This window comes from Triticum urartu, chromosome 2A (assembly GCF_056163025.1).
Source record: "Triticum urartu cultivar PI428250 chromosome 2A, HENAU_Tu73, whole genome shotgun sequence".
Classification (NCBI taxonomy): Eukaryota; Viridiplantae; Streptophyta; class Magnoliopsida; order Poales; family Poaceae; genus Triticum; species Triticum urartu.
Genome location: NC_141874.1, coordinates 653,108,017 through 653,118,840, shown reverse-complemented (window position 1 = coordinate 653,118,840; position 10,824 = coordinate 653,108,017). Strand labels below are relative to the sequence as shown.

The 10,824-nt window shown below is 44.2% G+C and overlaps 1 protein-coding gene across 2 annotated transcripts; it reads right to left on the bottom strand.

Moving 5' to 3' along the window:
* Nucleotides 1-4,951: 4,951 nt before the first annotated feature.
* LOC125539461 (uncharacterized) lies at nucleotides 4,952-10,239 on the bottom strand. Of its 2 annotated transcripts, XM_048702917.2 has the most exons (10): nucleotides 9,694-10,239; nucleotides 9,109-9,567; nucleotides 8,931-9,008; nucleotides 8,793-8,830; nucleotides 8,634-8,675; nucleotides 8,422-8,493; nucleotides 7,422-7,526; nucleotides 6,719-6,799; nucleotides 5,974-6,098; nucleotides 4,952-5,427 (listed from the first exon to the last, which is right to left on the bottom strand). In XM_048702917.2, the coding sequence occupies exons 1-10, from the start codon at nucleotides 9,987-9,989 to the stop codon at nucleotides 5,341-5,343; spliced, it is 1,383 nt and encodes a 460-aa protein (XP_048558874.1). In that variant the 5' UTR covers nucleotides 9,990-10,239; the 3' UTR covers nucleotides 4,952-5,340. The 2 variants fall into 2 exon arrangements, with proteins under 2 accessions (XP_048558874.1, XP_048558875.1); XM_048702918.2 differs by lacking the exon at nucleotides 7,422-7,526.
* Nucleotides 10,240-10,824: the final 585 nt, after the last annotated feature.

The window sequence follows — 10,824 nt, the reverse complement described above, 5'->3', positions numbered from 1 at the left end:
GCGGTCGGATGCGAGACGGCGAGAGCGAGGAAGCAAGCGAGGAAGCGGCTATAGCTTCAGAAGGAAGGAAGGAGGAAACAGGGGAAATGTGACTTGTGGTCAGGGAGAGAAGGGGGTGGGGAGGTGGGGTAGATATTTCGGTGGTAGGCCAAAAATTTTGAAAGGTGGAGGGAAACTTTGCGCGCGATGCTGCCGGACACCATTCACTTTGAACGAATGTGTGCATCGCAAACGATTCTTATGCTTTATGCGCATGGGATGAGTTTGATCATTCAAATTTTGGTGGAATTCCCTGGGTACTGTCCTCATCCACGTCATTGAGTAATTTAACATCGCTTGCTAATTTGGGCACACAAAAGAGCCTACAGCACACAGACCACACTTACTGAATTGAGCAATTTTAGTAATTAAACAGAGCCAGTTGACCTAAACATTGCTCTAATAAAAAACCAGCATTATAAACAAAGCCTAAGTATGCATAATTTTAACAAAGCCGCCGCCGCGCAGGCCTATGCCTCGCCGGTGTAAGATGAGACGTCGATGAATTGTCCTGGCAACATGCTGCCGTTGGTGGACTCCGCGTCCCCCTGCTGAAGTCGACCGCGTCCTCGTCCTCATCCCTGTCCTCGGCGCCGCCCTCAAGGTTGTAGTACTCGTAGTAGTGCTGGGCCAGAGCTCGCGTTGGTACTCCACCGCCGATTCTCGATGGATAAAATCTTCTCTACCTCGACCTCAGCCACACGCAACTCCTCCTCCCAGCGCTTCTCGATCTCTGCCGTCTCCTGCATCTCCAGCTCCCGATCGGCGATCTCATGAGGAAGCAGGTGCTGCACGGCCTTCGACGCCTTTCTGGACGTGAGTTGCATGCTGGATTCCGATGGCCTAGAATATCTTGGCGTGTGCGTCCTAGATCTTGGCGTGGATGGCCTCGACCCGGGCCAGGGTGACATCGGTGGCACGGACGGTAGCTCGAGCACTCTCGGCAGTTGCAGCCGTCGTAGCAGCAGCTAATGCAGCCATCTTGGCTACTGTGGCTACCCTGATGGCTGCCGCAGACGCCCTCTCGACGGATGCGGCCACGCTCAATGCAGATGCGGCGGCACTCTCAGTGTAGGCGGCGCGCGCTCGAGGAGGACGCGCCCACCGTACGAGCCCTCATGAGGCGTTTCCACGGCGTCATTCTTTGCAAGAAGGGGTTGCGGGAATGGGGATCGGGGATTCGTGGATTCAGGGGTGACCAGCACTAGAGCAGACTAAGCTGACGAAGCTTATGGAGGAAGACTTAAACAGACCCACGGATTTTCATCGCAAACGGTTCCTACAACAAACTGTGTGTGATGTTGTTGATATTTTATATTAGCCGTGCAAGACGAATTTGGAGTACAGTGGCAACGGATGGTGTTTTAAATGTACGAGAAAATTTGGAGTACTAATACAACTGTCATGTCAAATTTTGGAAACTTTCAGGAGTCATTTGACCATTTTAAGACATTTAAGTGATTGTCTAGCCATTTAATTACCGTAATTCAAATTTGAACTACATGCACATGCAACATCTAACCATAACGGTTTTGAAAAATCATATTTGCGTACTTGTGTGCGAGTTAATTCTATGTGCAGTAAATTGGAAGATTCTCAAACATATTGGTGTCACGGCTTGGACACATGGCATCGAGTGCATGCCATGGCATTTAAATTCCAAAAAATTCAAAAATGATTAGAAACACATGAAGCCTTGCTTAACGTAATGGCATGACACCAAGATGGTGTGGTAAAAAAAATTTGGCCCGTTTGATGAAAGTTTGGACACACACCCCTCACAAAACAGAACACCTCACTAGAAGGGTCGTGGTTCCGAGAGGGCAAAATGCATCTTTGATGACTAACCAGCGATAGCTTCCTCCTGTGGCCTTCAAAAAATTTCAGTTAACATGCACTAATAAAACTGTCATGTCAAAATTTGGAAAATTCTAGAGGTCATTTGGTCCTTTTAAAGACATTTAAATGATTTTTCTAGCCATTTAATTACCGTAATTCAAATTTGAACTATATGTACATGCAACAGCTAACCATAATGGTTTTGAAAAAGCATATTTTGTGTACCTGCGTGCGAGTTAATTCCATGTGCAGTAAATTGGAATATTCTCAAACATATTGGTGTCACGGCTTGGACACATGGCATCGAGTGCATGCCATGGCATTTAAATTCCAAAAAAATCAAAAATGATCAGAAACACATGAAACCTTGCTTGACGTAATGGCATGGCACCCAAGATGGTGTGGTAAAAAATTGTCCCATTTGATGAAAGTTTGAACACAGACCCCTCACAAGCCGAAACAACTCACTAGAGGGTCGTGGTTCCGAGAGGCATAATGCATCTTTGATGACGAACCGGCGATAGCTTCCTTTTATGGTCTTCAATATTTTTCTATAGTTAACATGCACTAATACCATTGTCATGTCAAAATTTGGAAAATTCAGTCATTTGACCTTTTTAAGACATTTAAGTGATTTTCTAGCCATTTAATGATCGTAATTCAAATTTGAAGTACATGTACATGCAACAGCTAACCATAACGTTTTGAAAAATCATATTTGTGTACTTGTGTGCGAGTTAATTCCATGTGCAGTAAATATGAAGGAATTTTCAAACATATTGGTGTCATGGCTTGGACACAAAGCATGGAGTGCATGCCATGGCATGTAAATTCCAAAAAAAAATAAGAAATACATGAAACCTTGCTTGATGTAATGGCATGCCACCAAGATGGTGTGGTACAAAAATTAGTCTGTTTGATGAAAGTTTGGACACACACCCATAATAAACCAGAGCTACTCACTAGAAGGTGCGTGGTTCCAAGAGGGAACAACGCATGTTTGATGACGAATCGACGATAGCTTCCTCTTATCCGAGTGAACCGCATGCCGTATATCACACACATCTTGATCTGGCTGACCGTTTCTGTTGCGTTCCCTAATCGCAAACAGTTTATCCGAGTGAACACTATGCCGTACATCGCACACACCTTCATCTGGCTGCCCGTTTCGGTTGTTCTGCCCCATCACAAACAGTTCATTAGAGTGAACCGTATGCCACGCATCGCACACACAGCTATAATATGAACCGTGTTTGATGTATCCATCATCGCAAACGTTTTGCATCTTTTTTGACGGTTTTTTACATCACCGTTTGCGATTAATGCATCGTACACAGTTTCGTCGAAGAGTCTCTGATTGTAGTGTCACAAATTAGTAGCATCCTGCAGTAGTGGTGGTTATGGATGCACCTTGTCCTAGAGCAACATCCTTTACCTCGTGTAGCATTTTTTTGGTTAGGGAGCTAGTTTCAAAAGGCTTGAGTTGAGTGGTGGGTATAAACAACATTCTTGGATCATAAGTGGATCCTAGGCCACCCAACAAGGTCTTTTTGTACTCTGGTCCTATTTCTGAGGGAGTGACAATATATTTCCTCCTTAGTGTTGATCAAAAATTCTGGGATGAGGGGGGTGGTCCGAAGTGTTTTTCCTGAGATGATGGCCAAGGTAGTGTTACAGATTCCAATCCGTGTGCCTGAGGTGGATGATTTTGTTTCTTAGCCTCATGATCGCTTTGGATCCTACTCAATCAAATCAGCATATAACTTGGCCAAGTATGAGAAATTTCATGCTACTCGTAATTCTAATGGCCATGGTGTGCAATTCGACTTTGGTGTTGAAGAGAGAAGTTGGCAAGCTCTTTAGAAGGTCAATGCTCCAGGGAAGATGAAGATCGTTCTCTCGAGACTGACCCATGATTGTCTGCTGAGGGGCAACCAGTTTCTACGATGCCATTTTGCATTTTGCAAACATTGGGGCATTTTTTCTGTAGCAGACAAGAGCTAGTTGAGCATCTATTCATGTTTTGCCATTTCGCACATCAGGTATGCCGAGTGGTGAAACATAAATTAGGCTTCCATCTATGCCAGAAACGTTTCGTTCCTACCATATATTTGATTTCCTTCAGCGAGCGACCTCTCTTGAGGTCACAACTTTGGTGGTAACAATTTGGCATATTTGGGAGGCCCGGAATAATGCAAGAAACAATGATGTTACGACGCGTCCTCGCAGAGTGGTTGAGAAAGCTTTGGCTTATGTTGACTTCATTGTGCAGAACTGTGGTAGGACTGCAATTGCTTCAAGGAGTGATACCCCAACATCTCCTGTTAAATGGGTTCCACCACCGCCAGATGCACTGATGGTTAACGTGGATGCTGCACTCTTCAAGAGTTCTCGATGAATGAGAGTTGACGTGGTAATCAAAAACCACATCGGAGATTGCTTGCTAGCTTGCCACAAGCACATTGATGAGGTTATCACCCCAAAACTAGCAGCATGACTGGCGCTAAGGCATGTGGTGGCTCTCACCCATCAGGGAGGCTTTTCAAGGGCCGTTTTCCAGTCAGTCTGTCCGTTATCTAGAGAATCAATGCTTCGATGATTGATCGCTCACCATTAAGGCTCATCACTGGTGATATCACTCGCTGGTTCCGTCTGTCAACACTATTCAAACAGTGGCGCCTCACAAAACTATCCACACAACGCAACACAAGAACGAATACAGAGGTCCGCTGAGTACATTCCTCGTGTTGTGAAATGCGTACATTCCTCGTGTTGTGAAATTTGTGAACGGCTCCATTGCAATTATGCTTCATCAACTTACTATCTAGTCTCTCGGTGCCAAAATATAAGACGTTTTTTGCAGTTCAAATTCAGCACTATCACTTTCGGTGTAATTTCAATGAAATGTCATGACTTCCATTAATTTCGGTACATACTAAAATAACTGCCTTTCAGTCAAAAATTTAGCAATCTCGGTTGTACATAGAGATTCAAATTAGTTTTTGGATTATCGAAATATTTTATGGGATCTTAGTCAAATTAAAATGGGAATTTCGGTCCTTTGGCCAAAATGAAAACCGAAATCACTGAATTTCATACTTAAACTGTACCAAGAATTGCTTTTCCAGATTTTGCATGGAAGAGCTAGCATCTTGTACGCACCCAAAAAAAATCCAAGACCATGCAGGTGTTCCATTAATACATATGACGTAAATCTGACTTGCTAGCATAGACCATATATATAGCTCTAATTAACAAGAACGCCACGACTTCATATAGTAGCATCATAGCATAACATAACATTATGAGTTCTAGGAGACTTGCAAGCCTCAAGCAAGCAGGTGACATAATCACGGCGCAAGCACTAAGTAGGTAGTATAGGAGGAGCAGCAGGAACGAAACAACCAAATGCTAGCTGCAGCAGCACCGGTGGGTGCAGTCGCCCATCAACCATCTCTGTCTTCACATGGAGCAGACGGGCCTCAGCTTCGGCCTGAAGTTCACCAGTGTGTTGGCATCGGTGGATGCTCGGCCTCCAAACGCCGGCACCTGCACTCGAAACAATCAGACAACCCTGTCCGAAGGAGTAGGTACCTGACAGAATGATCCATATAACGCAACACAAGCAAGAACAAAGGTACTCTCAAGTGCATTCCTCATGCTGTAAAATGCAATGCGCTATGATTGAAAACACTACAAATTCATAACAGTCAACAGTCAGCACTACTGCAAAGCCGTTACAGATCAATCAGAGATACCCGCCAGTCTACTGTTGGAAACAGTAGGTACTTGTTCTCAAGTAATGAAGAGATCTTTTGTCATTGTAGGAATTGGCTTAAGTATCAATCAAAGTCGATGTATGTCTCGATAAGCTGAAAACCACTATTTCTACCACGCAACACCAAAAATGGTGTACTTTTCAAGACAGGCAACCAGTGCATCTTATCAACTAAAAACAGGTGATGTACCCTACTAAGATCTGTACAAAGGATGCAGTCTTCTATCAACGACATCATACACAATTTGTCTATTCAAGCTATTCTACTATGCTATTCATGCACAACAGTACAAGTAAGAAATAAAACCGAGTCTTACCGAACTTTTTTCACCAAATGTCCCAGCCGTTCGTTGCCTCTTTGCCTCAATATCATCCTCAACGGTTGGCAGTCCATCCATTTGATTATGAGTATGATAACCTTCTTGTATTAAACGCTTTGTGCCTGCCCAAGCATTAAAAACTGGATTAACTATTATTACATATTACATAACTTCACTCATTTCACCTTCTAGCCTACCCCAACTTCTTTGGGACTAAAGGCTTTGTTGTTGTTGTTGTTGTAACATAACTTCACTCAAATTTAACGTCTTATCTTCTTTAACAGCCAGCATTTCAAGGACCACGGGTGAAGAAAGAGGTGTGTGCACATTTGAAATAAGAGTATGAACTTTATTTGCTTCCATTAGTTTCTAGTGAAATCCATGATTTCTTAGAAAGAATGCAAGATCAATACAGAAGTAACACTAGCAGAATGTAAGCTTAGCCGCTCACAGATGCAAACGTAGTCTCCTGAAAGACTGAAACTACCGACCGAAGACACAAAAAAGTTGGTAAAAATGCAGCAGAAAGTAGCTGTGCCAGCTCAACTGAATTAATACTCATCTGAAACAGGAACTAACGAAATTATAACAAGGCAGATAACATGTTATCTATGGTGAACATTGGCACTTGATTACAGAATACATATTCTCTAGCAAGTAACGGAAAAGGGATCAAACAAAGCTAAAAGTTACCAGAAGGTGTATACGTTCTGGTACTAAACAAAGGTGTTCAACTAATTACCTGCATTTGTCGGTGTTGAGATCCCAGGGTTTTCAGCATGAACTTTCAAGGTACCAGAAATGATCTGGCAGATTGGAGCACCTGCAACAAGTTGACAGTTAGCAATTGCAGCAAGTAACCAAACACTGACGAATTGCAAGAAAAAAGCAATCCCAATAAAGAGTGCAGTTATAAACTAGTACTGTATCAGGCAAATATAGGAAGGCACTTAATGTGAAGCAACCAATAAAATGATAACCGCATAGAGAACTTAAGGGAAGACTTTAATTTTCACCTAGATCTACTAATGTTAACCTCCACAAAAGTGGGGCAACGATGTGTTAGGAACCTAGCTAATGCAGGGCAGCAGGGTTAGACAGAGATTGAATAGGTATAGAATTGTGACAGAAGTGGGGAAAATATGTTTGGACACAGATCTTCTAAAATAAGCCCTACAAACAGAGGCAGGATGTGCTAGGTTATTTGAAATGCAGGACTCCGGATGAAAAGCTACCCCCATGTACCTTACTTAGAAAACATTATGATAACAAGCCACAGCCCGCAGGAGGGCAGAAGACAGAGCATAGACAGTTTTAAACTACTGGTTAGACTGAAACATATCACTGAATGCTATCTATCAATGATGCATATAGCCAGTTGGTTAACTGTGCGGATGGAGGGTTATTAAAGCATAAAAGCGGGCGAGGGTATCAGGATAATTTACCAGAAATTTTCACTAACGATGTGGCATGGACTTTAACATTATCTGTGGATGTGCCAAGCATGGTCTGCTCTGACGGAGCATCAGAAGCATCCGCAGCAAGTTGAACTGAAAAAAAAAGACAGCATCTCAGTAGATGCATCTTAAGTTCTTAACATGCTTTCAATCGTCAGCAATATATCCAAGAGTTCTTATTGCTAACTAGAAGTTTGAACATTATTAGTCTTATGATATTTCTAAGCAAAAGTTACACGATCATAGCATCCTGTAATCTCAAAGATATGCTGCACAAAATGTAGCAGGATGAAAGGTATCATGCATGTAAATACAGGGCAGGGCACATCCATGCTGTCCTATGTTTGGTTTAGAGGGTCAAGGTGAAGTAGGGGCCATTGATTGGAAATGACTCCATCTACAAAACTACTCCCTCTATAAACAAATGTAATAGTAGCCTAAAACGTCTTACATTTGTTTACAGAGAGAGCGCTATCTAATTTACCTATAAATTTACCGCCATTTTCATTGGCATAGTTTTCAGTAAAATCTATTAGACTGTACTATCATAAAATCTAAAAAACTTGCCCCTTTATTACTTTTTAAATATATACTCACCTTAACATGCTTTTCAAATTTGAACTAAAACCACGACACTTATTTTGGGACGGAGGGAGTATAATATACTCATGTTTTAAAGGTTCTTAAAATGAAAGGGACAGTGGAAATTTCTGCACTGAAAAATCTTTGATCTTGTAGCAGGTGGCCAAGACATCTAAACTATTGCAGGTGATCAGCCAATAAAATAGGAGATATTCTGTGCAGGGTTTGAAAGTTAGGCTGTAGTTAAAAGGTAAAATGCAGCTGGAGGAAATGATGTGCGTATATGGCCCAAAAGGACTCAAAACGGATTAAACACTCAGTTAAGAACCCAGCTAGTGCATTGAGAGAGACAGTGGTAAATGGTCATAGCTGAAGAATTGCTAAACAGAATTATTCTGAAGTTTACCTTCCTTCCCACTTGGTTGAAAGTCATAGCTTAGTGTGCAACCTCTAGGTAGACCAGCCTGCAAAGTCTGATCTGAAGATCACACAAGTTCATCAGTGCAAACAGAACAGTAACCAAAAGTGGTTCGTTTTCCCAAACAAAATAATTGGTGGAGTGTAAACAGTGTTCTCGGTGGAAATGCAAGACACATGAAGAGGAGAAGCTGGTTTTACCTAGGTAATTGACCAGCAGTTCCAGTGCTTCATCTTTCGATCCTGCCGGCCGGTTCATTGGAGGAAGACATGGTTAGTGACTGCCAAACATATATCGAATCTAAGAGCTACATTGCTTATGCTTAATCATAATATATATTTGTGAAGGGGGCATTATACCAATGCTCGAATCCCTAACGAGGCGGCAATACCGCTGGCTGCAAAAGGCAAGGAATTAACCAACGTGTTGTCAAAAACTTGGAAGAGCAGAACAGAGGAGAGCTTAAATCAATTCGCCTGGAGATAACAGGACATTACTGTTTTATGGCAGTGATGATAGCGTCTGTTTTTGGCGGCTGGGGGCCTTGTTTCTTCACCCGACGCCTCAGGAACAAACTGTGAATGGTTACAGTACAGACAGGAGGGCCGAAGTGAGATCAAATTGACACCGACTATGTTATCAAGGTACCGAGTCTGAATGATGAATTTTTCATACCCGGTCCCAATGGGGAGTACATCGTGCGGCATCATGCAGCGGGACGGCAACACCGTCCGGCGTTTCAGCTCCGGAGTACGGTGAGCCAACTCGGGGATAAGACACGCTGCGTGGCTCCTCACCTTGTCCCAGTCGATGGCGGCCCTGAGGTGGCCCGAATCCGGGGCGAGTATGGAGTAGTTCATGGAGCGGAACCTGCGCTCGGCGCGGGTGGAGCTGCTGCGGCCGTCGGCGTACTGCTTGTCCAGGTGCATGTCCTTGTTGCCGGCGACGACGTTGGCGAAGCGGTGGTGCATGAGGAGGAAGTTGTTGAAGATCCTGGCGCGGAAGCTCCGACGTTCACTGATGAACGGCGGCAGGAAGGTGTTGAGGTACATGAGGGCGTCATCCCATTGTCCCCGCCTCACCAGCCGCCGGATGTGCTCCACGTTGAACAGCACCCCCGTCTCGCGATTCAGCCTGCTCGCAGCGATACAGTGATGTAAACCAAACAAGCACGCGGGCGTATGTGTGAAGATGGAATACAATTTATCGATCTCAAGAGAGAAGGCAGAATCGAACTCAAGATAAAAAGCATATACGTACTCTCTGAAGGCGCCGTCGAAGCCTTGGTCCAGGAGGAAGGAGAGGAGGCGCCGCTCACGAAGCCGCTTGACGCAGGGATACTGCGCCGTACATGAGGGCTTGACGGCGTCCTTGCCCTTGCCGGAGACCATGACGGAGGCCTTACCCTTGCAGGTGCCCTCGCCCTCGCCGGAGACCACGACGGAGGCCTCGCCCTTGCGGGCGTCCTCCTCGCTCTTGACGGGGACCACGACGGAGTTCTCCCCCACGCAGGCGTCCTCGTCGCCATTGTCGGAGACCACGGCGAAGGAACTCATCACGCCCAGAGTCGGCGATTAGGATCGACGGAATTGGACTTTCGATTGGATTTGGATGAGGGAGTGGGGATTGGGGCACCGGCGGCACTCGTCCCCCCTCGTTATATTGGAAGCGGCGGCGGCGGCGGCAGCAGGACGCGGGCGGCGGGCCCACTACATCTCGCTTCTCTCGTTTCTCTCCCTTCTCTCGCTTCTCTCGTTTCTCTCCCTTCTCTCGCTTCTTCCCTTGCTGCTCCTCTCTCCTGGCAGAGGCGCGGGACCCGGGCCTATAAGTCCAAATCGCGTTTTTTTTTTCGTTCTAAATTTTCTTTTCCTTTTGAGATTTTATATAAGTTTCGCCCTTTTGTGTTATTCTAATTTCAGTTATGTTGGGTCGGGCCTACGTACAAAAAATATATTTTTCCTATCTCCTAGTCAAACAAAAACCTAATTATAACTAATACGCGATGTTGAATCAACAACGATTCAGGCCATCAGGAATGGACTATTCTCGCAGGAAACATTGGTTGCAATAGTGTTGAAATTGAGTGTCGTTGCATGATGCTGGTGAAAGCAACAATCAATGGATGAGTATCTCGGAGATGATATGGCTGTGGTACTAGAGTGTAAACAGATGGCTATGGATTTCAAAAAAATTAGCTTTAAACATTGATTTTGGGAAGCGAATTAGGTTGCTGATGGTTTAGCTAGATATCCATTTGATAGCCGGTCGTATGGACTGTGGGAGAATTCTACCTCAGATTTTACTTCCTTTCATCTTGTAAATGATATGGCCATTATATGAGAATTAAAGTCTTTAACCCGTCAAAAACTTTTAACTATTAATTCGTTCAAG

Bases quoted from the DNA above. Each gene is read 5' to 3' on its own strand.
- LOC125539461 (XM_048702917.2), bottom strand. From the start codon at position 9,989: ATGAGTTCCTTCGCCGTGGTCTCCGACAATGGCGACGAGGACGCCTGC. The intron at 6,800-7,421 runs GTAAATTATCCT...AACTTGTTGCAG, and splicing joins ATCGTTAGTGAAAATTTCTG to GTGCTCCAATCTGCCAGATC. The intron at 5,428-5,973 runs GTAAGACTCGGT...TTTCGAGTGCAG, and splicing joins CATTTGGTGAAAAAAGTTCG to GTGCCGGCGTTTGGAGGCCG.